The following is a 27,086-nucleotide window of genomic DNA, read 5'->3' as shown; positions in this document are numbered from 1 at the left end:
GCGGGCGGGACGCCACGGGGCGGGGCGGGACGCGGCGGCCGAGCCCGGCGAGACAGCGGCGGAAAGTGCCACGACTCCACACGGCCGCGGCGGCGAGGAGGGACCGCGACCCGGCACGGGTGGGTAGGGGCGGCGGCAGCCCTTCCTTCCCCCGGCCCCTTCCCCGGCCACCGCTTCCGCGATCCCCCCGCGCCCGCCCCGCGCTGCCAGCGGGACCCCCCGCCCGGCGCTGCCCCCGGCCCCGCACTCGGCGCACTCGGAGCGGGTGGGACCCCCCAGCCGCGGCCCCGGCGCGGAGCCGTGTCCTGCGGGGAGCGGCCCGGGCAGCGGGGGGATCCCGGCCCGGGGTCCGGTCCGTGCGCCGGGGGCCGGGCGGATGAATGGCCCCGAGCACGGAATGGCGGCGTGTGCGGGCAGGGCGAGGTCCGGGCCCCGCGCTGCCCCCGGCCCCCCGAGCGCCGCCGTCCTGCCCCAGCGCCAGCCGGATGACAATTATTAATCTGATTAACCGCGCTTACAGAAGGTCCCGGCGCTCGGGCCGCTCTCCCTTGTCCATTTTTTTTTTTCCTTAACTAAGCCCCCGACAAAACTGTGCTGGCACCCGGAGACCCCCCGCAGCGTGGGGTCCCCGAGCTTTTAGGGAGAGGCATCGACCCCATAAGCGGAGACCCCTCACCCACCGTGGGGTCTTCCCAGCCTGGACATGAGCAGCCTTCCCGCGGGTCTGCCCCGCTCCTCGCCCTGCCAGGGAAGCGGTCCAGCGGAAGAGCGTGTGCTGCACACGTGGCTGACCGGGATGGAGAAGTGTCCGCGCCTGGAATGCCAGCTCTCACCTTCGTCGAAGCCCCGCATCAGCGGGAAATGGTTGGAAGGAGTCGCGGCTGCTGGATGTGAGCCCCAGGGAGGAGCTGATGAGGACCGGCAGTGAAATGCCTCTTCGGGCCAGGGAGGGGAGAGAAAATTTGTAATAGCCGCCGCGCAGATTAGTCAAGCTGCAGCTGTGTTGTGGTGCTCTTACACTCTTCTCCTATATATACGTGTATTTTCTGCCTGTTTTTTCACTCCTGGGCTCTGGAAGGGAGCTGGCAGCACTGCTGGCAAGCACAAGCCAGCTGGCTGCTGCTGCCAGAGCTAATGGAGCACTAAGACACGTTCAATTAAGTTGAGCTATAACTGTTGATGACGGGCTGATCTGGAGTTGCTGCGTGGAGTAGCACATGCTGCCGGGAGGCTGGAAGTGCACAGTCACTTACACAGAAAATGTATTTAAACAGAGGCTGCTGCCAACGTGGGCAGGATCTGCACGTGGCGTGCAGGCTTTTCTCGTTTGTTTTTAATTTTTGTCTCTCTCTATTGCAACAGGGCAGAGAGAAAATCTCCAGGAGAAGTATCTGGTGATTGTTTTTTTTATCTGCTGGCAGTGCTGTTGCCTTCTCCTGCTGCTGGTCTGCCCTGCTGTTCACAGGATCAGGCCTCCCAGTTCCCTCGTCCTTGCCCTTTCCCTCCTTTTTTTTTAACCTGCTTGGATATGTAGAGGAAAGGATGCTGCAGGTGCTTCACAGGCAGGCATTGCTGTGGGTTATGCAGAGCCCAGTTCTCTCTTTCTCTGTCCCCCATCACCTCTCCTGCATTGCTCTAACGTGAGATGCCACCTTGACACCATGGCAAAGTGGAAGCCTTGGACTGCAGGGGGGGGCAGTGTCCTGCTTGCAAAGAGCATCTTTTCCTATCTGCAGCACCTATCAACACCAGGAGGAGATAACACATATTTTCCTTTGGCTGTGACAAGAAACAAGATTTCTGTGGTTACTGCACAGTCTGTCTTTTCCTTTGCTCCTGCCCACCTGTTGCATGGCCTGGGTGATTTAAACCAGGGTTGGTGGAGGGCTGGGTCTTAAAGATGCTGAATTCCCTTGGATTTCATGTATGGTCACAGAGGGGAGGACAGGCTGAACAGGTGGCAGAGTTCCAGCCTGGCTTTTGACACAGCTGTCAGTGACAAATGTGACCACAAGACACTGAGCATGGCCCTGGTGCTGTCATGTCACGTGTCTGGGGTTAGTTCATCCTGGAAATTGTTTAGTGCTGAAAAACCAGCAAGGCTGGGTGCTTTTCTGGTTCTGTTTCCTTAGGGCAAGTTGGACTTTTGCTCAGGTCAAACAGAGGTGGCTGCATGTGCAGGGAGGTGAGGGAGGTCAGGTCTCTTGGGCTGTTATCTGGGATTTGGGAAGTGTGATGGATAACAAGGAAAAGCCACATGAGTGGAAGAGTCAGAGCACAGCATTTCAGCCAGCTCCTTTACATGAGAAGGCCAAGTGGACCAGTTGTCCATCTTATTCCTGTTCTGGTGATGGGGAAAAGCTTTACCTGGACAAGCTGTTTTGGGGAAGGAGTCTGTGTATGGAGATATTTGATGATTTCTGCTGTTTTGGCTGGGAGAGGAGGATGCTCCAGAAATTTCATGGAAGTAAATGTGCTCAGTGTTGGATGTGAACTTGATTTTTTGAGCATGGATTCTGATAACTGCTGGTGTCCACCCATCTCTTGGGCACACAACCCTGTCCCAAACAGATGGAAAAATGCCATTGTAGGAGTGAAGTCCCGTGGAGGACCAGAAGCTATGGAAGGGAGGATCCTGAAGTCTTTGAGCCTCTTCAGAGTGTGGCTGTCAGGCTGAACATGTGAGACTCCCCTTGGTGCTCTGTTTTGCCATGTCCTGGCTAAGGCTTTGTGCAGGTGGGAAGCGTAGAGGGCTTTCCTGCCAAAGGGCACATGTGCTTGCGAGGGGGATGGCGTCTTGCTGTGCAAGTCCAGGAGCAAACTTCCAGCCCTTGGAAGGGCAAAGGTGGCAAGGTGAGGAAATGTCAAAGCAGAGCTTCTCTCCTGGGCGCTAGCACCGCAGCATAAATGCTTCTGGCATCTCTGCACCAGGAAGTTCCTGTAGGAAGACTTTTCCTTATCCCCCAAATGCCAAGGCCAGCCTGCCTTGATTTAAGTGTGTGTGGCTGGCTGTGCACAGTTGGACAGATGGGCTCTTCCCTGAACAGGTTGTTGGGCTGCTTGTGCCAAGTCCCGACCGCAGGAGGAGCCCTACAGGTAGAACTCGCTCCTCGCAGTCAGCACCGGGGCTGCGGGGCACGAGCGAGCTTTGAGGCAGGACCAAGGTTTGCCACGAGAGTCCTGGCTGGCACCTCTCGCTCCTTCCTGTGGATTTTCTCCCAGCACGTCTGTCCTTGGGACCAGCTCTCCCCTGGTTGAGCAGTGGGAGCTTGGATGTCCTCTGTGAGCATCTCAGCTGCTTGCAGGAGCTCTGGCTGCTGCCGTGGCTCTTTTGCAGGTCCACAGCTCCTCAGTGCTCTGGCTGCTTTGTTTCTGTATTGCTTTTGGTCTGGAGGGGGTTGTTGGGGTGCTTTTGTTTCGCTAGGAAGGACTTTAGTGCTCATTTACGTCCTTATCTCACCCTGGCTGTAAAGCCGGGCAGGAGGCAAGGTACAGGCAACTTTTACTGCAGCCCGTGGGGCTGGGTGAGGCTCTCTGCGAGGGAGAGAGGGTATGGGGCTCTGTAAGGGCTTCTGGGGGACAGTCTTGTGGGGTGAGGTGTGGGGCAGGCACAGGGATCTGGTGCCGTGATGCCACATCCAGCACTGCCAGCTCGCCCACCTCACACCCCTGCCTCTGTCCTCTCATCCGTCCTCCATAGTGGAGGCTGGGATTTCTTCCCCCATTCCCATCCCCTGTGAGCTCCATCAAGCTGCTTTTGAGGGTGGCAGTACCAGCTGGTGGGGTTGGAGTGTGCTGGTCAGCACTTGGGGATGCCCTTGCCCCAAGCTGGAGCACCAGATTTTTCTCTAGATTTGAAACTGTGGTGCTGTGAGGTCAAGAAGGGTTTGTTTTTACAAATATGTTGGGGTTGCTGGGTGAGAAATGTAGGTCACCTTGTTCTGCCCCTAAAACAGCTCCTGGGTGCTTTGGTGTAGTGCTAAACCCGGCACAGGATTGTGGGTATGTGTTCTCCAGCCCTACTTTTTATTTACTGCCAGGGAGAGGAAATCCAGTCGTTTTCACCCTGTGGGTTAGGAATTATCTGTCTGTCCTGGTTGGGGCCATCCCAGAGCGCTGCTCCCAAGTCGGAAGGCAATGACTTGGCACCAGATGTGCTGAGATAGAGTGGGCTGAGGCCATTTAAACACAAAATGGCCAGGGTAGATGTAATAGTGATGCCTGTGGTATCAGCTGGGATCTCCAGAGGTGCCCTGGGGTAGAAAATTGGCCCTGACAGGGGAGGCTGGTTCCAGCTGGCATGGACAGCCCTCCTGCCTGCCAGCTTCTCTCTCTGCTGCTTTACCTGGGATGCTTGGAGAGGTGGGCAGGGAGAGCTGGGCTGCTGGTTAGAACATCCTTCCCCAGGCAGGTTGGTGTCTCCAGTGGGAGATTTGCAGCTCCTCCCAGCTCTGCTCCCCCTGCTTGGGTGCTGGAGATGAGTTTTCACTGCACTGTCCCCAGCTTGAGCTGCAGATTCAAGTTTGCTGCTCCAGCTCTTAGAAAGGAAGGGCCTCCGAGGCGTCTCCCTGCAAGCACTGAGGTTTGAAAAGATGCTGATCTCCTTAGGTTTGTTCTTATTTTTGCCTCCTCCCCTTCCAGCCCCTCCCTCCCTCCTCAACCCACAACCCCTTAAAGAGGAAATTTCGATAATGTCAACAGTTAAGCGTGGGGATGAGAACTCCTGGTGGCTGAGGACTTCCTGCATTTTGCTCTTTGTGTTTTGATTCACAATGATGAGAACCACAGCCATGGCAGCTCCTGGAGGATGTCCCTTCCCAGATTAGCTGCTTGACACCAGCATCTGAGGCCATGAGTCACCTCAGAGCCACATGGAAGCAATGCCCTGGTGGATGAAGCACATGAATGGGACAGAAGTAGGCTTTAAAAGCAGGACAGCCTTCAAGTATCCATTAAGAGGAGTGGGGGTGGCAGCATCTTTCCCCAGGTGTGGCTAAACCCTGCTTGCCAGACCTCAGACTGGCAGTATGGTGTCCGCTGCTCTTCAGCAGCAGTGCCACAGTGTGCAGGTGGTAAAGGGAGGAGGGAAGGGCTGCTGCAAAGCTTTTCTTTTTCCAGGGGGATATTTTACTCCAAAGCTGACACCTGGATGTGCATCTGGGTCTGATGAAAAAGCCAGGTGCTCCAGGGAAAGCCCAGATTTTGGCCAGCTTGCACCCAGCAGTCTGAAAGTGGGCTCCTTTACTGCTGCACATGTGGCTTAGGGTCATGCAAAACCACCCCGTTGGACATAAGAACGTGGCTTGTGGCTGTCTCTGACTCATCCCTGTTTTTTAATTCCCTCTCTTTGGTTCTTCTGGAGATGAAATTTAGTCCCTGGGGTGCAACTGGACCCCTGTGCATGGGCAGCGTGGCAGAGGAGCACAAACTTAGGGGTGTGCAGGCAGGTCGACCTGAGTCGTGTGAATCTGGAGTGTTCCTCTTCCCAGTGCACAGATGTCCGTGTGAAACTCCTGCTCAGAATGGCCATTGCATTTCTTTCCTCCCCTGCTGCCCTTATCTGTTGTCCTGGTGTCTTGCAGGCACGGAAGAGTAAGGCAGGATGGATGTGTACGACCCTCAGACGCTGGGTGTTATGGTCTTCGGAGGCTTCATGGTGATCTCAGCCATTGGGATCTTCCTGGTGTCCACCTTCTCCATGAAGGAGACGTCGTACGAGGAAGCCTTGGCCAAGCAACGCAAGGAGCTTGAGAAGACCCAGCAGCAGAAGTTAGAGAAAAAGAAGAAAGAGAAACCAGTTGAGAAGAAGGGAAAAGCAAAGAAAAAGGAAGAGAAACCGAATGGAAAGATCCCAGAGCAGCAGCTTACTCAGGAAGTGACGGACCCTCCCAAGGAAGTGGTTCCTGAGCCTGCTGTAGCGCCTGAGCCTGTCACAGTTGAGACTCCAGCTGCAGCAGTGGCAGTTGTCCCCCAGGAAAAGGAGAAACCTGTTCCGTCACCTAAGGAGAAGAGGAAGAAGGAGAAGAAGGTGGCAAAGGTAGAGCCTGCTCCTAGCCCGGTGTTGGCTCCAGCCCCTGTCAGCGTCCCCAAAAGTTCTCCGGTCCGGGAGGTGGCCCCTAAGGAGGTGCCTGTTGTGGCAGTGCCCCCAGTTGGCACTCAGCAAAGCGCTCCGGTCATCAGCTCTGTCACCGTCAAGAAAACCGAGGCTCTTCCAGCCCAGGAGGATCAGAAGCATGATGGACCTGCCAAGAAAAAGGCTGCATCCAAGAAGAAGAGTGAGCCAGGTAAGGCCAGATTCCTCTGCCTATATCCCCTTGGTCCAGCACACAGGTGTTGGAGAGTTACAGGTTCCTCTGGGATTTGTGTTGTGGGATCTGGACAGAGGAATGAACGAGAGGTGCATGTCCCTGTCCTGGGAGAGGGACAGCTGCTAAGGTGCTGCACATCTGGGTGGAAAGCCAGGATGAGGTGTTCTCCCCATAGAACCCTGACTTCTAAAAATACAGAGGAGCTCTCCCACACTTTTACATGGAGCTGGGTCACTGCTGGCATTTCCTCATCCTTTAGCGGAGGTGAAGAAGGATTCTTCAAGGAGAGAGGATTGATGGAGTTTTATACTGCAGGGGATTGGTCGTAGAGTAATTAGAGGGAAGTGACTTTGGATCTGTCACAGGGAAGGGAAAACTTGCCCATCATCAGTCATGCCTCACTTGATTGACTCAGAGATGGAAGAGATCAGGTGGTCCTGAATTCTGCAGAATATAAAAAGGTGTACGGAGGGGAAAATCAGCTCTGTAGCTGGATTTGTGCCTCTCATTGTACCGGTGGGAACAGTTTGGGATTTATTTTTGGTTAAATGATAATGACAGGCACTAAAAATGTGAGTGCTTTCAGACCTGTAGAAGGGTTCCCATGTGGACGCATGGGAGAAATCTCTCAGGTGTTCTCAAAGATGTCATGTGATGTGCACTTCTTTAACAAAAAAAACCCCAACCCATCAAACTAAAAGGCATCCCTTCTTCTGCAGCACATCCAAACCTGCTGTGCAGCCTGGCAGTTCCCACACCCACATTTTGGAAGAGGGCCTGCTACTCAGCAGGACATTTGCAGCTGCTGGGTTTCAAAGATGGGTTAAACTCCTTGAATCCTCTCTTCTGAGGAAAGGATTTTATTAAAGGCCATATCCACACGTGATGGTGTTTCAAACAGTTGGAGAAGCTGCTCCTGGAGGGTGTTGCAGGGGTGGTGTTGGGGAAACTGGAGGTGACTGGCTTGTTGTGTGCACCCATGTGAAAAACACAGTCCTAAATCCAAGCTGTAATGGCTGAGGGAATGTGGCTGGGAGATGAACTTTTAGCATTTGTTAAGTTGCGAGGTTTTTGCTGCTCCAAACTGAGATTCCCCTTGGGTATGAAGTGCCAATGCTGCATGTCCTGAAAGCAAAGAGTGGTGTCCTAGCTGCTCCTGTGGGATTTTGCAAAGGAAAGCTCTCGGCGGGATTTGCAACGTGTTGTGGGCAGCCGTGGTCTCTCCTGAAATGCAAAGGAACAAATTATCCTGTGGCAGATAAAAATGGGTGCTCAAAGTGTCCAAGGACACATCCTCAGCACTGAAACAGATGGCAAAACTGACGAGAGCGGCCTGGGGTATTTTTCTCTTGTGTGGTTTGTTTCATCCATGTCTCCCAGGTCCCCTGGGGTGTACGAAGTGGCTCTTCAGACCACTCATCCAGCTGTGCTTTCCCATGGCAGCTTTGCCACATGGCTGCTCCTTGTTCCATTGCTCCGTCAGCGAGGTGCGAGGTTCCTGACTCTGCACGTGGGCTTGGTGTCAGCACTGGTGTCCCTGTGCCACAGCCTGGGCTCGGTGTCAGCACTGGTGTCCCTGTGCCACAGCCTGGCAGGCTGCCCTGGCTCCATGTGCCAGCTGCAAGGTGGGGTTTGCACAGTGCCTGCCCTTTCCAGAGCTCCCTCCCGCCACTCCACCTGGAGAGGGGCGGAATTCCGCTTGGTATGTCCCTGCACGCAGCAGGACTGAGGCAGGGGATGCCGTGTGCTGTCCTGCAGCCCTGCAGTTGCCAACATGAGGAAAGTGTGAGCCAAGCCTCGGGCCCTGGTTGCACAAGGGGGTGGAGCTGGCCCGGCTGTGCTGCTGGGAAGTGGCTGCGGCTGGGGACACAGACTCGGCTGCTGCCAGGGCTCGGCGCTGCCATCCCAAATGGATCTACCAGAGATCACTCAGCAATTACTGTCCCTGGCCAAACAGACTCGACTTGGGGAAAAACTAATTTATTCCCAATTAAAGCAGATGAGAAACAGAGACAAAATTAAAAAAACACCTTCCCCCCTGCCCTTATTCCCAGGCTCAACTTCACTCCTTCCCTCCTGGCTCCTCTACCTCCCCTTCCTGAGTGATGCAGGAGGATAGGGACTGTGGTCAGTTTATTACAGCCGCACTCTGCAGCTGTTTCCTCCTCACACCTTTCCCCTGCTCCAGTGTGGGGCCTTCCATGGGCTTCAGTCCTTCAGGAGGAACCTGTTCCAGCATGGGCTCCATTCTCCAGAGGAGAATCTCTGCTCCAACACCTGCAGCACTTCCTCCTCCTTCTTTGAACTTCGCTGCTTGAGGCATCCAAAGCTTTGTATTCAAGAGACCCTGGTGTTAATGACTTCAGGGGCTCTGGAGCTACTGGACTCCAAACTGCTTTTCCTTCTGTGATTTTCTAGGAAAATGAGCCCACTGGGCCATAGATACAGTGCGGGAACCCCTAAACCACTGCCTCTGGGTATCGTGACCATGTGCAGTGAGGTCCTACAACAGCATCATGGTCCCTGATGCTCCCTGGCTTTCCCAGGTTAGCAGAGGGGTAGGGGAAGGGTTGGAGTAATGTTGCTCCCTTAGCAAAGGGCTGGAATAAACCTGGCTGGTGAAAGGTGGGAGACGACCTCGCTGTCACCGGCACCACTGCGTGGAGTGACATCCTTCAGCAAGGTTGTGTTTTGGTGCAGTCCAGCTCCTGATGCCCAACATGTCTGAGCCTTCTGGCATTGGCAAAGCACTCCCAGCTCCTGCTGAGAATCTCTCAGTTTGGTAGAGGCTGATGGCTGGGACCAGTTGTTGAGCCAGGCAGAGGTGACAGCTGACTCAAGGAGCATGTGTGTGGTGTCATCTCCAGCACTTCTCCTAGTGCTCTCTCTCAGAGAGGTACCAAATGTGACTGGAAATCTGGGTGGATGATGGTTTGAGATGGCAGTTGTGGGGTTGAAGCCAGCTGAGATGATACCATATTTCTGCTGTTGTCCCCAGAAGTCCCAACCCCTCCCCTTTCCTCCCTAGCACCTACGGATTCGGATGGGGCCCTGTACCTGCCCTACAAGACGCTTGTGTCCACGGTCAGCAGCATGGTGTTCAGTGAGGGGGAGGCCCAGCAGCTCATTGAGATCCTGACGGAGAAAGCAGGAATCATCCAGGACACCTGGCACACGGTAGGGCTCTGCCAGGGCTCTGCTGAGCCTCAGGAGGTGCAAGGGGAGGGAAGGCACCCCATTTTCAGGCAGGCTGGCCCTGAGGGTGTCTTGGAGAGTGGGGCTGAATTTTCCCCTGGAGCAGAGGGCAGGATGTTGTGCGTGTGGGGTGGAGGGGATGGGTCTGAAGGTGGTGGTCCCCACTGATGTGCCACCCCATGCTGGCAGGCCACGCAGAAGGGTGACCCCGTTGCTGTCCTGAAACGCCAGCTGGAGGAGAAGGAGAAGCAGCTCTCTGCCGAGCAGGAGGATGCAGCTGCTGCCAAGAACAAACTGCGGGAGCTGAGCAAGGTAAGCCCTGCGTGGCCCTCCTGGCATCCCCAGTGTGGGCTCTGCTCATGGTGGCACTCCATGTGCCTCCTGCTCCCCGCATCTCAGCCCCCTTGCAGGTGAAGCCCAGGAACTCTTTGGGCACTTCACCTGTTGGCTGTTTTCTTCCCAAAAAGGGGAGGAGATCCTCACCTGCCCCCCTCTCTTGGGCCTGCTCCAGTTTGGGGAGGTGCCAGCCCAAAGAACCGCAGGGTAATGCCCGCTGGCAGCCATGGGAAGAGCAGGGGAAAACCCTTTCTGTAAGAGATTGCAGCTTTCTTCTCCTTCAGGGAGAAAGGCAAATCCTCCCTTGTTTCAGATCCCCTGAGGTGAGAAGGTGCCTTTGTAAGGAGCCGGATCCTATTTACAGTGCCCTTCCCTGACTCACTCCCTGCCTCCTCCCTTTCTGGGTGTTGAAGGCAGAACAGATCCCTGCCACGCTGAACTTGTGGCTGTCAAGTCCATCTGCCTAATTTTTCTGCTTTGCCCCAAATGCTGTGTGATATTATATATCCTGGGGGAGGAAAATAAAATTCCAGGCTGTCTTACTCCTTTCTCTTAGCTGGCCCAACATGGAACAACAGTGGCATCCAGTGGCCACAGAGCCCAAAACAAAATGCAGGAGGAAATGTAAGTGCTAAGTGTACCTGGGTGTGGGGGCAGCAATGAAAGGGCTAAACTTTGTAGTCTGCTGAGCCAGGAGGCCGCATCCTCTTAAAACGGGGAAACCTGTGCTCTGAGGACTAACTGGGGTCCTCCTTTCCTGGAAGGAGCTGGTGGCCGAGCGGGCCAAGGCGGTGGCCGTGGAAGGCAAGCTGAAGGAGCAGCTGCTGGCCCGCGAGCGGGAGATCGTGGCGGTGCAGGCACGGATGCAGGCCAGCTACCAGGACCACGTCAGCGAGACCCAGCAGCTCCAGGGCAAGGTGAGCCCCAGGCCATGCTCTGCACCTGCCTCCTGCTGCTGCCAGGTGGCTGCTGGTGCCACATGTGTGACCTTCTGGAGAAGGCTGAGCTGAGGGAGGGGGCGAGAGCCTCAGGGAGGGGCGAGAACCTGCAGTGCTCCTGGGCCGTGGTGCCCAAGTTCCCCCCCAAATCCCTTTCAGGCTCCCCTAAACCCCCCTTAAACTCCCCCAAATCCCTTTCCAAACCCCTTCAAGTCCCCCCACACCACTCTAAGACCCACTTAATACCCCCAAAATTCCCCAAATACCTACCCCAACCCCTTTAGGCCCCCTCCCAACCTCTTTGGAGAAGAGGCACGTGGGAGCATCCTCATGGGATGTCACACCCCTGGGGGCTGTCAGCATCAGCAGACGCTCCCCTGCACTGCCAGTCCCTCCTGCTCATCTCCTGGGCTTCGACAGGGGGAGCAAAAGGGCTGGGGGTGGCATTAACCCCTCTTGGGCTCCTCTAGATCCGGACCCTGCAGGAACAGCTGGAGAACGGCCCCAACACGCAGCTGGCTCGCCTGCAGCAGGAGAACTCCATCCTGAGGGATGCCCTCAACCAGGCTACCAGCCAGATGGAAAGCAAGTAAGGCTGGGGTGGGGGGGCAGAGCCTAGGGCTGCCCTCTGGCACTCCCTGGCTTCGCCACCCCCTTTCTCAAAGGTACTTCTACAGACACCCCAACTAGCTGGAGGAAGAGGAGGGAATGAGGGAGGAAGAGCTTGCCAAATGGCTCTTGGGGGTGCACCAGGAGAAACAAGGATGTTCTTCCCAAGTGAAAGGGCAGGGAATCCCTCTCTCCTTTGGGGTCACCTGCGCTGATGCCAGAACCAACAGGCAGTGGAGCAGGGAGAGGGGATCAGAAGGCACTGTGGTGTTTTTCCCCCGCAGGGGAGCTCATACTCTCAAACTTGAGAAGAAATGCAGCTGGCTCTTTGATGGGAGTGATGCTGCAGAGAGCAGAGCTCAGCCCAATGTGTGCAGAACAAATAGGAGCTAGGTAGAAGAATTTCACACTCCTTTTTATAGACAGTCTGAAATGACAGGTGATTAACAGCAGGCAAATAATTACAGAGTAGGCTCCAGCTGTAGTGCTTCCTCTTGTGTCTGGGAACACAGATCCATGTGTCCTCTACTTCATAAGAAAGGAATGTCTCCTGTGACTGAAACAGGACTTTTCTAAAGTGTTTTGTTGGCTCTTTCCACCCCCTCCCTAAAGGACCAGGAATGTCCTAGAAACAGGCAAACAAAGCTCACCATGTCAGGTCCTGTGTCAGGCCCACAGGAGGGAGGATGTGTTCCCCCATGGTGACACCAGAGAGGCTTGGCTGGCCTGTGGGCTGAAGTAACCCTGCTTCTGTTGCTGCAGGCAAAATGCTGAGCTGGCCAAGTTGAGGCAGGAGTGCAGCAAGCTGATGAAAGAGCTGTCTGAGAAGTCGGAGGTGCTGCAGCAAGAGGAGCAGCAGAGGAAGAGCTGGGAGATCAAAGCGGCGGCCTCGGAGAAGCGAATCGAGCAGCTGCAGGTCAGGCAGGCGCCGGCAAACGCGCTCCCCTCGCAGGGATGGGTGGCTGGATGGCAGGGGATCCATGCACTTGGCCATGGGAAGGGCTAGGAGGGAGATGAATGTCCCTGGGTGGGAAGGAAGCTGCCTGGCAGGCTTCCTGATTGCTCTCCCCCCATTAGCTTGTCACATCAGTGTGCCCCTTGTGCAGCACTGCCAGCAGAGCCCAGGGAGCAGGATGCCCTGGTTGAAGCCATTCTGCTGCAGGTGCTCTCTCTCTCAGATGGTTTTTAGCCTGTTGCTCTCTCTCTCTGGTGTAGGAGACGGAGCTCGTGGCTTTTTTTGGTTGCCAGCAGGGAGTGGCTGGGTTTGGGGTTTTCAGGGGTGTTGAAAGGACGCCTCCCAAGCAGAGCCTCTGAGCACACAGAGGTGTGCTCCTGGCAGGCAGGCTGGACTCACACAGGGAAGAGCATCTTCTTGGGATGTTGACAGTGCTCCTGCTGGGATCCTGCTGGGATGTTGCTAAGCTATGGGCTGGGAGCATTAATCCCAGTGTAGCAGACAGAGTGAGGGATGTCCTCAGGAATGTGCTGTGGTCTCTGAATTGCTCTGACCTCTTCAAGAAGGGGCTGTGGTGGAGGAGACCTTTATCTGCACATGCCAAAATGGTTTTGTAGAGGAGTTCCTAGAGCAAGGGGCCTTCCATATCCTTGCTCTTTATTTTTTGTGTGCCTGAGGATGTGAATCTGTTTTGGATGGGCTGCATTTGGCTCCTGCTGCTTTTGCAGGTGAGGAGCAAGGAGGGTGATGTGAGCACACAGATGGTGTGAAGGCAGGAACTGCCTTCCTGGCTCAAAGCAGAAGTTCCTAGACATGCTTTTGGGAGAACTCCAGGCCTGTCAGCTTGCTGCACACCTTAATGCTAATTAAATAAATCACACTAGCTGGAAGACTCTAAAGTCATGTGCTGAAGGTGCTAGGGAGAATGTGTTCCACAGTAACACCTGGAGCTCTGAGCTGAGGATACTGAGTCAAATCCACAAAAAACAGAGCAGCTCTGCTTTCCAGGTGGTGCTGGAAGCATCCCTTGGACAGAGCCAGGCCTCCTGGTTTACCTTGTCCTGTCCCTGCCATTGCAAAACAATTTTTCTCCCTCTGCAGGGGTGCCACTTGTACCTGTAAAGCCGCAACTCCTCCTCCTCCTCCTCCTTTGCCTTCCCTCTCAAAATGCCTGCCCTGGCCAGGCCTCTTCCTTGCTGCTTTGTATGATGGGAAAAAAAGAAGTATTCCCTGGCCCAAATTGCACAGAAAATTCCTCCACGTGTGGAAACGTGGTTGGGTGTCTCTGTTCTGCAAAGCCCTGCGCCAGCCCCTCTCCCTGCTGGGCTGGGGCGATTTGAACCAGGGCTCTGAGAGGTTTTTCAGAGCTCTCCAAAAGAGAGGTTGGCCATGAAGTTGGCTCAGAACCGAGACATTTGGGTATTGTCTACTTCCCAACATGAGGGCTGGCATGGGATAAACCATGAGGGTGCTTCCCTGCACAGCGGGAGCTGGGGAGGAAGGGTGACTTTATTCCCCCAAAACACAGCTTAAAAACAGGATTATGTGACACATGAAGCTTTATTTCAAATCGGCTGGGGTGTCTGTCACGCTCCAGGAAACCTTCTTTTCCTGCTGTGCAGGCTTACCAACGGGAGGCAGAGGTGATGCTGCAGAAGAGGCTGGACGAGGTCAGCGACGAGCTCCGCAAAACCCAGAGCAGCTACAAGAGCCTGTTGGCAGATGCAGAAAAGACCAAAGGGCAGCAGCAGAGCATTGCTGGTGAGGAGCTGGGATCAGCATGGGGAGGGCTCTGGGGCAGACTGGAGACTTTGAGAGCTTGGAGGAGCCAGCTGGGGCAGAATAAGTAGATCCAGGGATGAGTGGTGTTGGTGTGAGCAAGACATGGGCTGATCCCTGGTTCTATCCCAGGATGTTACTCCCAATGCCTCTCTCCTGTGCTGTCCTGCATCCCTGCCTGCCCTTTCTGTGCCTCCTCAAAGCACCCATGGCCAAAACTTCTTTGGCTACGATCCTGCTTGGATCAGAGCAGGGTAAGGAGTCTCCAGGTTTGTTTGCACGTTCCCTACCCTGTTTGTCACCCTTGCCTCCAACAGAACTGCAGGCCAAGCTGCTGAGCTCTGAGGCAGAGGTTAAAAGTAAGCTGCTGGAGTTGGACAGTGTGAAAGGGAAGCTGCAGGATGCCAGCTCGGAGAATACAAAGCTTCTGGAGAGGATCAAGTCCATCGAAGCTCTGCTGGAAGCAGGACAGATGCGGGAGGCAGAAAAAGACAGAGACCTGCAGGTTGTGTGCTCATTTAATTGGGGTGGGAGGAGGGGAGTGGGCGACACTGCTTGCACAATCCCTGCATCGTCTTTGCTCTGGGATCCTCTCTGGGATGCCACTGAAAGGACTGACATGCATCACATGCCTGGGGCAGGTAATCAAAGTGCTTTCTCTCTTCCAGGCAGCCAATGAAGCAGAAATGAAGCAGCTGCAGTCAAGGTGGGTCCAGGTGCACATCCTGCTGTGGCACCTCCAGCTTGCTGTCCATGTGTCCCAGGCTTTCTCGAGCACTGAGCCTGTGGCTGAGGGCTTCCTGCCTTCCAGGCAGGCTTGGGGCTGCCCAGCTGGGAAGTCAAGGTCAATCCTGGCCAGCAGTGCTGTTTAAAATGTTAATTTGCTCTGCTGCTGGCCCTATGTAACAGCCAGTCCATTCTGAAGTAGGACTGAATTGCTGGCAGGCACGTGGAATCTGACCAGTCCCACAGAACAGGAGGTTCTACTGGTGTTGGTGCTGGGTGTGGGATGTCTCTGGTCCAAGTCCCTGCTCAAGGCTGGGCCAACCAGTGGAAGGTTTTTTAAAATGTTTCCAGGTATCTCCAAGGATAGAGATTCACCAGCACTCTGGGTCCCTATTCCAGTGTTTGATAACCTCTTCCCCCGCACCCCAGCACAGAAAGGTTTCCTGGCATTTAACTGGAGTTTCCCATGTCTTGAGTCCTGTCTGTTGCTCCTTGAGCATGTGCTGGGCACCTCCAATAAGGCCCAGGCTCTGCATGGGGTTAAGATTTCTCAGATGCCCCCACTGCCAGCAAGCATCCAGTATCCCTGTAAAGGAAGGCAGCTGTTGAGTTGTCCTGGGACCCCAAGAGACTTGTGTAGTTCTGCTCAACAGCCTGAACCTTGGTTTGCTCAAACTGGGGGTCCTTTCAGGGCATGTGGGGGATCTGAGGGTGTGGAGGGAAGCTGCAGCTCTCTGGTATCAAGTTGGCAGCCCTCATTTAGGATTAGTCAATATAGTGGGATGATACTTTTGAAATGCAGAGCTGTGGGCTCTCTCAGCCTGATGAGCCATGGACAGGAGCAGTCCCAGTTGTGCAAGCTGGAATTCCTGGCCTTTGCATCAGGTTGCTGCTTCATCTTTTTGTGTGTGTACAGCCAGCCAGTTACTTGATTGATTGTTATTGCTGGTAAGGGGGTAGAAAACCAGATCCCACTCCAGTATTGCCATGGCATGGTTTTTAGTCCTGCTCCCTCTTCCTCCTGCTGTGTGTAGATCCCAGAGCAGACCAGAATAGGAAGGGCTGTGGTCTCCATCTCGGGAGCTTGCTGCCCGTGAGGGAGGTGACTGCTCAGGCTCACTCCTGCATCCTGCCCTTCCAGACTCCAGGAGAAGACAAACCAGCTCTCAGCCTTGGAAAGGGAAGCCACGCAGCTGCGGGAGGCAGTGGAGCAACAGAAGGTGAAAAACAACGTACGTGAGTGACAGACCTCACCCATCTTGGTCACCTGCTGATGGCTCCGGGGTGTAGCCAGAGGCTCTTCAGCCCCACAGATCTCTGGAGGCATTGCCTCATCTGCCAGAGAGCAGGAATACCACTGGCAGGCTGTACAGCTGGAGCTGGTGGGCTGCCTGAGCTGGCATGTCTGTCTCGTGTTCTCTTGGGAGATTTAGGACCTGGTAACCCGGAGGGATCCTACCCTGGTAGGGCCAAGGCAATCCCTGAGCAGGCTCCCTCACACCTTCCTGCTCCTCTGCTCCTTATCCCTCTACTGCAAGGTGGTGTCAGTTTTGTGGAGGCCACCCTGCATCCCTGCACTTGGCCTGTGTCCCCTGCAGGCATCCTGAGCATGCTTGTGGAGCTCCTGCCCCGTCCAGCTGTGGCCTGCTCCCTCCAGGGCACTGCCAGAGCAATGGGGTGTGTGGAGCCACTGGAAAGATGGGGGAGAAAGGAATGCATGCGGGCATGGGATGGAAAACTCCTGACCAAACCCAATTCCCTAGGCAGAGGCTTTGAAATCCCCTGGAGTGCCAGCAAGCAGCTTTGTGGCCCTTGACATGGTGTGTGGCTTATTGCCTTCTCTGTGTGGTCTCCACAGGACCTTCGGGAAAAGAACTGGAAGGCAATGGAAGCGCTGACCACAGTGGAGAAGGCGTGCGAGGAAAAACTGCTTGCTGCTACAAAAGCAAAGGTGAGCCTGGCTTTTCCCTGGTGTTGGAAGGGAAACATTCAGCTTCCTCAAGCCACCAGCGAGGCTTGCCCCGGGTTGCCTGCCTCCTTAGGAGCAGTGCTGGCCCAACGCTGCTGCAAGCTTCTCCAGAATTTCTCTTGAGGGCAGTGCACCCCTGGTACTGGTCACGGTTGGGGCGCCTGGAAGGTAGTTGAACTGGAAGTGACATTTTTGTGGTTCGCAGCATCAGCAGTTTTCTGTGTTGGCTGGTTTCCCCAGCCCTGTAGGCACAGAAAAGCAGGACCAGTGTTGTCACCCTGGCCAGCAGGTGCCCAGGACCTCCATCCACTGCAGTTTGTCCCTCTTTCAGGAAGAGCTGGCCCAACAGCTGGACGCGCTCCAGACACGAACCAAGCAGACGCTGCTCTCCGCCCTCCCCGGAGTCACCATGTCCTCACAGCAGGTGGGACAGGCTTCCTCAGCCCCCCCCAGAACCTCCTCTACATGGGAAGGAGAGATGTCTAAGCATCCTCCTTCTTCCTTGTTCTCTTTCTTCCAAACTCAGGATTATGACACGTGGCTGCTGGAGTTTAAGGAGAAGACCGTGGGTGTGCTAAAGCAGCAGATGATCACAACGGAGCCATCAGTAAGTGAAGGCTGGAAAGTGGAGGGATGAGGGAGTGCTGGAGGGTCACATGTTCCTTCTCATCTCTCTCCCCTTGCCTCTCCTTTTAGGATTCAGCTCTTAAATTAAAAGAGGCAGAGGAAGCGCAAAGCACTTTACAAGCAGAATGTGAGCAGTACAGAACGATCCTCGCAGAGACAGTAAGTTCCTGCTCTTTGCACTGTGTTGGTTTCCCACTGGAAATTCCTCCCTGGAGAGGTCTCCTGGCAACCCAGGCTGCCTGTGAGCTCAGGGTGGGCATCCCTTGGTGTGTTGGGGGGGCAGAGTATTTGTCAGTGAGACAGAGGAACAGGATAAATGTGAGTTTCTAGAGCTCTTCTTCAGCCTAATTGTGTTGGAAACCTTGCTGGTGGTGATGGGATAAGACACAACAAGGGGTGGTTGAGCCAGAACAAGGATTAGGAGCCCCCAGCCCCACCTGAGGCATCTCATTCTGTCACCTGTTGTTTGCCTCAAATCCTTGGAGAGGCTTTGGCTATGCCAAGGCTTCTGGCCCTTGCACTGCTCGGTGCCCGGTGGGGGCTGGAGGAGGTTTGGGCTCAGTTGAGGCTTTGCCTGCAGGAAGGGATGCTGCGAAACCTGCAGAAGAGCGTGGAGGAGGAGGAGCAAGTGTGGAAGGCAAAGCTCACAGCCTCTGAAGAGGAGCTCCAAAAGGTGCGTGTTGGTGACACACCTGGGCTTGGTGCTCCTGGAGCTGGACTTCCAGAAGAAGGGGATCTGTTGGCTATGAATTGGTTGGTGATCCTAAGCGTTCCTGCCAGCTGTGAACACCGAGACACAGGGACTTTCTTTTCTCCCCAAATCTACCCCTCCTGTCACCAAGCCAGCTGACAAAAAGCCCACCTCACGTAGAATGTTCCCTCTTGAATGCAGAACTGAGATTAAGCTATTTTCCATGGTCTGGCTGCTCCTTGTCCATCACGTGGGGTATTGGCGTTAACTGGGGCTGCAGGGAGGTGGGGGAAGCGGTTGTACAAGAGATGTTTGATTTCTCAGCCCGCTGCTGGCTCCTGCAGCGCCAGCACTGCTGAGGGCTGGTGTAGGATTGCACAGGGTGACGTGGCTGCTGATGGTGTGCGTGATGGGAAGAACGTGATGAGAAGAACGCCTGGTGCCTCAGGCAGCTCCCAGAGCAATCCTGCCTCTCGGTGGAGAGGAGGTGAATTCCTCCTTTCCAAAAACTTCAGCATCTGTGGAGTCTTTAAAAAACCAGCCCGGGTTTAAGTGCTTTTTCTGGCAGCTTGGCCTCTCTTAATAGTGAAGTCCATGCCACCTCATCGGAAAGTTGCTGCTTCCAAACCAAAAACTGCTTTCAGCAGGAAGCTTGTGCTGAGTCTGCTGCTGGTTTCTTGGGTGTTGAAACCTGACTGCAGCCACCTGAAGCACTGCAGGCAAGAGCTGTTGCCTTGCTCCATGATTTATTGCATGTGTGTGTTAGACTTGTCCTCCCTGGGAAGGAGAGCTACTCTGTGGAGCTCCCCTTGGATGTCAGACTTCTACCTGATGGGTGCAGGATGAAGTGGGAGAGGTGGGAGTGAAGCAGCAGCCAGTTTTTGATTGAGCCAGAGGTGCTCAGTGTCCTCCTCTGATCCTTTCTGCTTCAGTCACACCTGCAGCTGAAATCCCTGGAAGGCATGGTGGAGAAGTTGAAAGCGGATCTGCAGAGCACAGATCAGGTGAGGTTTTTTGGGGAGGGGAGGTCTCTGCATGGGTACCAGAGAGGCGCACGCTGTGCTTGCCTTGAGTCAGGCCCCATCTCCTGACTTGCCTTGGGGAGGGCAGGCTTTAACCATAGGATGTTTGGGATGTGTTGGACCTCAAGCAATCAACCCCCTCCTGCTTTCCTCTCTTTTAATCCAGTTAAAGGAATACACCTCTCTTCTGGAAACGCAACTGGAAAATCACTTGGAGACAGCCAGCTCCGAGCGCCAGAACTACACAAAAGAAGTTGGAGCCGTAAGTGTGGTGGCTGCTGCCTTCTTCACCTTCTTCTAACCCTGACTCACCACCCATGCACGTTTTGAGGATTTGAGGAGTGCCCTGGGATTCTGGGAAGTGCCCGAGGGATCTGCAGCTTTGCAAAGAAGGAGAGAACAGATGGAGATGGTTGCTCCAGTCTGGGTTGCAGACTCCTAAAGCCAGGAGAGCCATGGGCAAGGTGATGGATCAGGGAGATCTGTATGGAGGTGCTGTTTGCTGCTCCCAGGTGGCCCGTGTGGTCTCTGTGGCTCAGGTGAGACAGGCCTGTCCCATGGCTGTCTCTCTGAGCAGGCATCAGCAGGCAGATCAGCACGTGATGCCACCACGACCTCTTTGAGATGTTGCATCATAAAAAAGCCTCCTTAGGCCAAAGAGTTCCAAAACCAAGTGCATAAAAGGACTATTTTTTTTCTCCTTTCTGTTCCTCCTCGGCAGTTGAGGCAGCTCTTGTCAGAGTCCCAGGAGGAGCTGGAGGCAGCAAAGACTGAAACGCAGAAGCAGAGCAAGGAGCTGGCCCTGGTAAGGAGGGACCCTGGGAGATGCCCTGCTGGGTCCTTGGGGCTGGTTTGCAAACCAGCTGTGGGGCCAGCACCCTTCCTGTGGGGCTGAGGGAGGGCAGGAAGGCACAGCCATTGCATGGGGAAGCCTGGTGGGGACCACATATTCAGAGGCAGTGCTTGAGACCCAGAAGGAGATTTTTTACTTGCCTGTCTTTCCTCCTGATTGGGAGGTGATGGGGGTGAGAAGCAAGGGAGAGCAGCAAGGCTTGCTCAAGCTGCTGTGTAGCAGAAAAACCCAGCTGCCCCACCACTGGACACTTGTCACCACACCACCACTCTGGGGCAGGGGTTTGTGTGTTCATCCATCCGTCCATCCATCCCAGAGCAGATGAGGTGGATGCTCTGCACCCCTGGGAGCTGTCATGCCTCCAGCTGCCCAGGTTAGGTACCACTGTCCTGCTCTGGCAGAAACCGAGGTGGTTTTCCAAACATTCCAGCTCATGTGCAAGCCAAAAAGCTGGCAGGCTTTACCTGTAGGCCCCTGTGGGTCGTGTGAAGGCTGTGGCACAGAGATATTGCTGCTTGCTGCTCCTCCCTCAGGCCAGGCAGCAGCTGAGTGAGGTGAAGAGCCACGTACAGGAGGGAGAATAGTGGGGTTACAAGCTGAGCCAAGTGAGCCTGCACCCCTCGAGGTTGGGGTGGTGAGACCACTCCTGTGGAGGCTCTGACCCTTAACCATGTCCCTGGCCTGTGTCACCATCTCTCACCACATGGAGAACTGCACACAACTCTGCTCAGGGCTGTCACAGCTGTGTTGTGTCCCACCCTGTGTTGGGGGCAGCCAGCCCAGCCCTGCCTCTCCCAATCAACCATGGATCCTGTTCCCATAGGGAATATAGCAGCCAGCTTTCACCAGGCTGTTCCCCCTGGGAGCCCTCTGTCCTGGCACCAGGCTGGCAAGGTTTGGGGGATGCAGGCAGGACATGCTCCAAGCCCTTGGGCCAGCACTGCCATGTGACAGTGCCCTGTGGGGCTCAGAGCTTGGGTCTCCTCAGAGGAAGGGGACAATACCCTGACAGAGCTGTGCTGGGATCCCTTCCCAGCCAGTGGGGATTAGGATTAGAGGCTCCATAAATCTTGCTGGAGCTGGGCTGAGGGCATTAGCAGCAGCTGTTCCCTTCCAGGCTGACATCTCTGCCAGTGGCAGTGCTCTTTCTCTTTTAATCCTGTTAACTGTGGAGCCTTCTCCCAGTCATGGGAGCCTGCCAGGCACATCTTTCTCTATGGGGTGCCTCTCATCCCACATGCCAGCTGGTGCTGCCTGAGGAGCAAGCAAGATTTAGTAGTGCTAAGCCAAGCCCCAGGCCCCCTCATCAGCAACCTCCCAGCAGAGGGGGGATGCTGGTACCTATTGCCCATTGGTGCCATGGTGAATGCTTCCGTTTTTATTTCTTCTGTCCAGCCCAGCTCTCTTGGTGATGTCCCTGCTAGCTCATTTCGTGAGTCTTTTTAAAATTTTATTTCTGGGTGTTTTCCCCTCTTCTCAACACAGCTGAAAACCCAGCTGGAGCAGAACGAAATGCTGGCGGAGAAGGAGCAAATGCTGCGGCAAAAGCTGGCACGGGAGCTGGAGGAGGTGGGTGTGGGCGAGGATACCAGGGTTTGCAAAGCCTTCCTGGGTTCTTGGCTGCTAATAAAGCCCAAGAATTAATTTGAAGAATTAATCTGAAGGCTTTTTCCCCATCACTGTCCACACCTCAGACATGGCTGTGAGACATTCCCTCCCACATCTGAAGGACTTCTTAGAGCTGCTGTGCTAAAGCCATGTGGCATCACTGGCCCCTCAAATTCAGCTCTCCCAGTGCCCCCATGTCTTGTGCCAGGTTTTTCCTTTGAGGGTTAAGGGCTTTAGCTGGGTTTCCTGCTGCTCCTGGTGAGAAATGCCATCTCCCTGGTGGAAGCTGTATCAGCATAAGCAATGCCTTATGTGCCTGTACAACCCAGCTCTTCAGCAGGACACACCCAGAGGGCATTCAGGGATGGCTGGAGCAGGATGTGTGGGAGATGCCGTTGGCTTCTGTGCTTACTGAGTGTGTCCTTTTGCAGGCCCAGAGCTTAGCACGCAGCTTGCAAGCAGAGCTGGAAAAGCTGAGACTGGCTGAACATGCAGCAGCTTCAGACAGGGAGGAGGCCCAACATCTCAAGGTGATTTGGCTGTGCCATGACAGCAAAAGTCATGTCCGAGCAGGACTAAGGGCATGATTTATCATTTCTGAGGATGGAGGAGTGAGGCCCATGGGTACCCTGCAGGAGAGGGCTGAGAGCTCCACCGTGGCTGAAGGACAGCAGGGTCACAGCTACTGCATCCCTGCAGGCCAAGAGAAGTGTGATGCCCTGAGCAAACACACACAGGCTGGGCTTTTCACACACTGGGAAAGCATCCAGTCTCAGCCCATGGCATCTCCAGGGGGCCAGAGAGAGCTGTAGCTTTGGGGGATGCCTGTTCTCCCTGTCCAGGAGGGAAGTAGGTGTTCCCCTGGCCTGTGGTCACTGAGACAGCTTGATGCAGGCCTGAGGTGGCCTGAGGTGCTTTGAAGGGGGGAAGGTCAGCAGGCAAAGGGAGGCTCAGGCAGATGCCTTCTTTTGACTGCCATGTAGGAAAGACTTGAAAAAGAAAAAAAATTAACAAAGGACCTGGGCCAGGCAGCAACCAAACTACAGGAGCTACTGAAGGTTACCCAGGACCAACTGGCCAAAGAGAGAGAAATGGTGAAGAAGTTGAAAGAACAGCTTCAGGAAACGGTACTGGTGGTGGCCATGGCCCTCCCCTTGATGCTGGTGGAGGCCATGGGGCAGTGTGCACCAGGCAGGGGTTTAAAACTGGAGGCAAGGTGGCCTTTGCTGCCAGAAACCATTTGGGTGGTTTTGGGAAACCCTGGGATCACATGAGATGGTGGTCAAAGTTCTCCCTGCCCCATCTGTGAAATGCTTTGGGGCTTGAGCTGCCATGAGAAAAAGGTTGAGCCAGTTGAGTAACCCACTTCTTTTTTCCTTCTCCAGGGGAAAGAGGACAGTTCAAAGGAAGGGACTTCAGTTTGACGAGTCTTCGCCCTGGACCTTACAGTAAACTTACCAAAATGCCTTACACATTCCTAAAAATAAAAATTTATGCTGAATTTACTGTAGATAAAAGATACCAAGCCATTAGCGACCCAAAACCTAGTTTTGAAACTTACAAGAAAACATACAAACCCCCCCCCAAAAACCAGCCAGTAAACACTGCAGTTTGTAAGAAAATCTTCATACTGTTTTGTACAAGTCTTCGTTTCCTGGGGAGCTGCTGTGGCCACGCTGGGCACACGCTGGGGCTTCACCCTCCTGTTCCAGCAGAACCCACCAACGTGTGAAAAGGGAAGACTGCATTTGTACATCAACCAGTGCAATTATATTTTTTTTCCTTTTTCTGTTTTTTTCTTTCCTTTTTTTTTTGAGTGAAAGGAGTGTGAAAGTAAGACCCACCATGGAAGGATGCCCTCTTGGATGGGTGGCTCTTGGCACGTGTATTTCTGGGTGTCGATGCAATTAAAATGATGTAGTGAAAAGAGCTTGTCCTTGCTTTGTTTTTCTTGGGGTTTTGTTTGTATTGGGTTTTTTAAATTTGCAAGCCAGGTAGGGTTTTGGGGTCACTGAAGAAGGACTCTGGCCAAGAACATCTTCTTTATTCCCCCCTTGCTTGTTACGTCACAGAAGCCATCCCCTGGTTTTGATCCACTATAGGCAAAGGAGAGAAACAATTCCTTCCCACTGATGATCCAGGGCTGGGCTCCCTGTGTGGGGGTTGGCAGAGGGATTGACACTTTTGCCATTGCAGTAGGGGCATGGTGGGGACAGGGACCACTCCTCCTGCTTGCTTTAAAACCTAGTGCTCCCCTGTAATCTGTCCCTGTGGGTGCTGTGTGGTGGTGGCCCTCAGTTACCGTCAGGCTCTCCAGTCCTCTGTTTTCTTCTTGTGGCTTTCCTTTTTATTTTTTTTTCCCAATTGTTCATTCTTTTGTTGTTCTTTCCTTTTGTTTTCCTTTTTTATTTTTGAGCTGGTTTCTTAGGAAATGGCAGAGGCCATGTGACAGCTTGGTGGCTGTCTCCCCACAATAAAGCTGCTGAGCCCAGTGCTGACATCAGCAGGATTTGAGAGAGGGGAGGAAAAGGCCCCTCAGTCACTCCAGTGCGTGCAAAGAGCCAAGGCCAGGAAGGAGGATGAGGGGCAGACCTGCTTCCATTTTGTTCCTGGGGAAGGCCAATGTGTGACCAACCGCTGTACTACACACCAGAGACCCCACAGGACTGGGACATCCTGTCCCTGCCTCAGCACTGTGGCTTTTGGGGCCATGATGAAGGGTGCGGGAGGACGGTGTGTGATTCATCTGGGACCAGGTAAGAGAAAGGGCCAAGAAAATGGGGAGCTGAAAGCCACCCCCTACCCCCACCCTTGTGTCTGTTCCCCCATTCCCCCTCCCAGCACAGGTGGCAGATGGGCCTGGTCTCCCCATCCTAGAGGGACAAACTCGGGAAGCAGACCTTTGCCCCACAGCCAGGATTAGCCTGTGGTTTATCTTCCTGGACTTCGTGGCACATACAGAGGAATGCATGAATCAAGGGCCACTGGTGACCTCAGCCTGTCAGCATTGGCACTCTGTTGGATTGAAGCTCCCCAAGAGTGAGGGAATGCCCGCATTTTATCAGGATTGCACAAAACCCCCACCCAGCCCACAGGCTGGAGGGAGCTGTCGAGCATGGCAGGGTGGCTCTCACCCCCCAGGAGCCATGGAGAAGGGCCCCGCAGCCACAGGTGCCAGGAAGTGACGCAGTTCCTTTGGTTTTGCAGTTTTTTGCTTTTGCAACAACTTTTTCCTTTATTGTGGGGCTCCTGTGCAGAGATACCCAGGCCTGTCCACAGAAACAGTAACAGACCCCAAAACAGCCAGTGCAGGGAGTGCACCACAGAGCAGGTTAGATCCAGTGGGGCTCCAAAGGCTGCCCCAGAGCAGGTTCAGTGTGCCCAGCCCCGGGGCACACAATGCTGAGCTGGCTGTTTTAGGAAGAAAGAGAGGGACTGTTCTTGTGACACAAAGCTGAAAAAAACCGAATGCTCTTTGGAGAAAGACATTTAGCTGATTTTTTTACACCTGTAGTGGTACTGTTGCCATTTTTTAACTCCCTTGGCACCTTGATGGAAGGGGAAGGCTATCCTGAGGGGCCAGGAGAAAGCCAAACCTTGCCCAAGACCATATGGAACTGAGGCCTGGCCAGCCCCTGCTCTCCCCCCAGGTGGTGGGATTTTGCCATGTGCCCAGCCAGAGTCACCTCCTTTCCTCCAGGAGAGCCACCCAGGCTTGGTGCTTGGCAGCTCATGACTCACAGCAGCCCCTGCCCTGCAGGCAGGTACCTTTATTGGTAAAGATCATGAAGTTGCTCAGCTGCAGTGACTTGGAATAAGAACACTGGATCCTCCTTCTGCTGATTCAGCCATGCCTGGAGTTACTTTACAGCCTGGGTGCCTGGGCTTATCAAGGCACAGTTTAAGACACTCAATTAAACCTTGGTTGTAAATTACATTTACACTGCCTGCTGTTTACACTGAGGCCTGAATTATCAGTCTTCATTTCCTGTTCTCATCTTCTCCCAGGCCCAATGGACAAAAATGGCTTTTGGGTAACCATTGCCTGCATGTAGACTTCAAAATGTTTGCACTACCTGGGCAAGTCCTGCTGAACTTGTGCAACTGAGCTGCCTCCTTCACCTGAATCTCTTCACCTTGCTCTTCATGTAATCCTGTTAGGAAGTGATTTCTCCCAGCAACCAGCCAAGTTATAAGGAAGCATTCATCATGTTGTCTCTCCCTGCTTTTCTTGCCTTTTCAGAAGGTCTGGGTGATTTAGGAGAAGAAAAGACACAAGAGTTTCAACCCCTCAAAAAGCAGGACAAACAACCCTGAGAGGCGAAGTTTGGCCAGCAAACCCCACAGTGTGGACAAGCCCACAGCACTGTAGCTCTGAGGATTAAGACTGTTAGCTCTGGAGCACAAAGATCAATACACTTTGGGACCTGTGCAGAGTCCTAAAAGCAGCCAGACTCTCCAATTGACTGAAGCTGCCACACCCTGCCAAGGCCCAAAGTGTCACCTCTTATCACTCAGTTCTGGGACTAAGGCACTTTGAAACCAAGTCCCCAATCCAAGGGCTTTCACATTGCGGGAAGTGCTCTCCCTTACAGGTCTGACATCCTTCCTCTTTTGCAGTGTCTCCTGCTCCATTTTCTGACCAAGGAAGGAAATCCCAGGCAGGAGTGACTACTCTCACCTGGGCTAGATAAGGATGCCTGCAGCCTGGAGGCACCAGCTATCAGTGGGATCTTGGCTAGGAGTTGCCTGTTTGTCAGGCAGCACCACTCCCAGTGTGTCACACTGGTTTCCTTATCTCCACCTGGACTTTGGACAGAGATCAGTACTGCAGACACTTGGGCAAGGAGGAGCTGTTTACGAGGATCTTTACCCACTTGGGCGAGCCCCCAGGTGACTGAAAGACAGGCTAAAAGCCCCAGCAGAATCCAGGCCAGTCTGCTTTGCTCAGAATCAGGAAGCTGCACTCCAATGGATCCCTTTGCATCAGAAACCTTTGTGCTCCCAGCCCTGTGACCCGCATGGGTGCCAAGTCAGAGCAGTCAGTCAATGCCTGTCTTTAATGAAGGGGTTTAACCACGCAGCGTGGCCAGAAAGGGCACATGCTGAGTTAGGTCATGGCCCATTATTGCCCTGGCCCCCAAACACAGCAGCTCAGCGCTGGCACTGCTCTGCCAGGAGCCGAGGGGACACTGCAGCTTTCTGTCCCTGCACAGCTGGCAACAGCTCAGGGAGGAAGAGCCATCCTGTGACTGCCTGGGCTCCGTGGGGCTGGCCAGAGAAAGCTCCCTCACTCCTCACACGGAAGGTAGTGCAGAACAACCAACACATGGCCGGGCTCCTGCTGCTCAGACTGCAAACAGGGAGATGGCTCCCAGGAAGGCCCCCAACCAGTGGGAATTTAGGCCCAAAGCCTAAGGGCACACAGCAGGTGCTGTTTGGGAACTGGAGCCTGCAGCAAGCAGGGGCA

The 27,086-nt window shown here is 54.4% G+C and overlaps 1 protein-coding gene across 5 annotated transcripts; it reads left to right on the top strand.

The window, feature by feature from the left end:
- Positions 1-12: 12 nt before the first annotated feature.
- On the top strand, positions 13-23,545 carry RRBP1 (ribosome binding protein 1). 5 transcript variants are annotated; one of them, XM_032103108.1, is made up of 23 exons: positions 13-119; positions 5,583-6,284; positions 9,337-9,485; positions 9,693-9,815; positions 10,604-10,756; positions 11,248-11,366; positions 12,149-12,302; positions 13,964-14,102; positions 14,438-14,625; positions 14,789-14,826; positions 15,988-16,078; positions 16,705-16,797; positions 17,147-17,239; positions 17,342-17,422; positions 17,512-17,601; positions 18,023-18,115; positions 19,066-19,137; positions 19,322-19,417; positions 19,877-19,960; positions 21,494-21,577; positions 22,048-22,146; positions 22,600-22,743; positions 23,002-23,545. In XM_032103108.1, the coding sequence occupies exons 2-23, from the start codon at positions 5,603-5,605 to the stop codon at positions 23,038-23,040; spliced, it is 2,904 nt and encodes a 967-aa protein (XP_031958999.1). In that variant the 5' UTR covers positions 13-119; positions 5,583-5,602; the 3' UTR covers positions 23,041-23,545. The 5 variants fall into 5 exon arrangements, with proteins under 5 accessions (XP_031958999.1, XP_031958998.1, XP_031959000.1 ...); XM_032103107.1 differs by having other exon boundaries at positions 9,307-9,485; XM_032103109.1 differs by lacking the exon at positions 21,494-21,577 and having other exon boundaries at positions 9,307-9,485.
- The last annotated feature ends 3,541 nt before the right edge of the window (positions 23,546-27,086 follow it).

The sequence above is a fragment of the Corvus moneduloides genome, chromosome 3 (assembly GCF_009650955.1).
Source record: "Corvus moneduloides isolate bCorMon1 chromosome 3, bCorMon1.pri, whole genome shotgun sequence".
NCBI lineage: Eukaryota > Metazoa > Chordata > Aves > Passeriformes > Corvidae > Corvus > Corvus moneduloides.
This window is presented reverse-complemented; position numbering and strand designations above follow the sequence as displayed.

What these genes read in the sequence shown, in the direction of transcription:
- RRBP1 (XM_032103107.1), top strand. Translation starts at nt 5,603, where the DNA reads ATGGATGTGTACGACCCTCAGACGCTGGGTGTTATGGTCTTCGGAGGC. An exon ending in CCCAGCAGCTCCAGGGCAAG is followed by an intron (nt 10,757 to 11,247) that starts GTGAGCCCCAGG and finishes GGGCTCCTCTAG; the next exon opens with ATCCGGACCCTGCAGGAACA. An exon ending in GAACGATCCTCGCAGAGACA is followed by an intron (nt 17,602 to 18,022) that starts GTAAGTTCCTGC and finishes CTTTGCCTGCAG; the next exon opens with GAAGGGATGCTGCGAAACCT.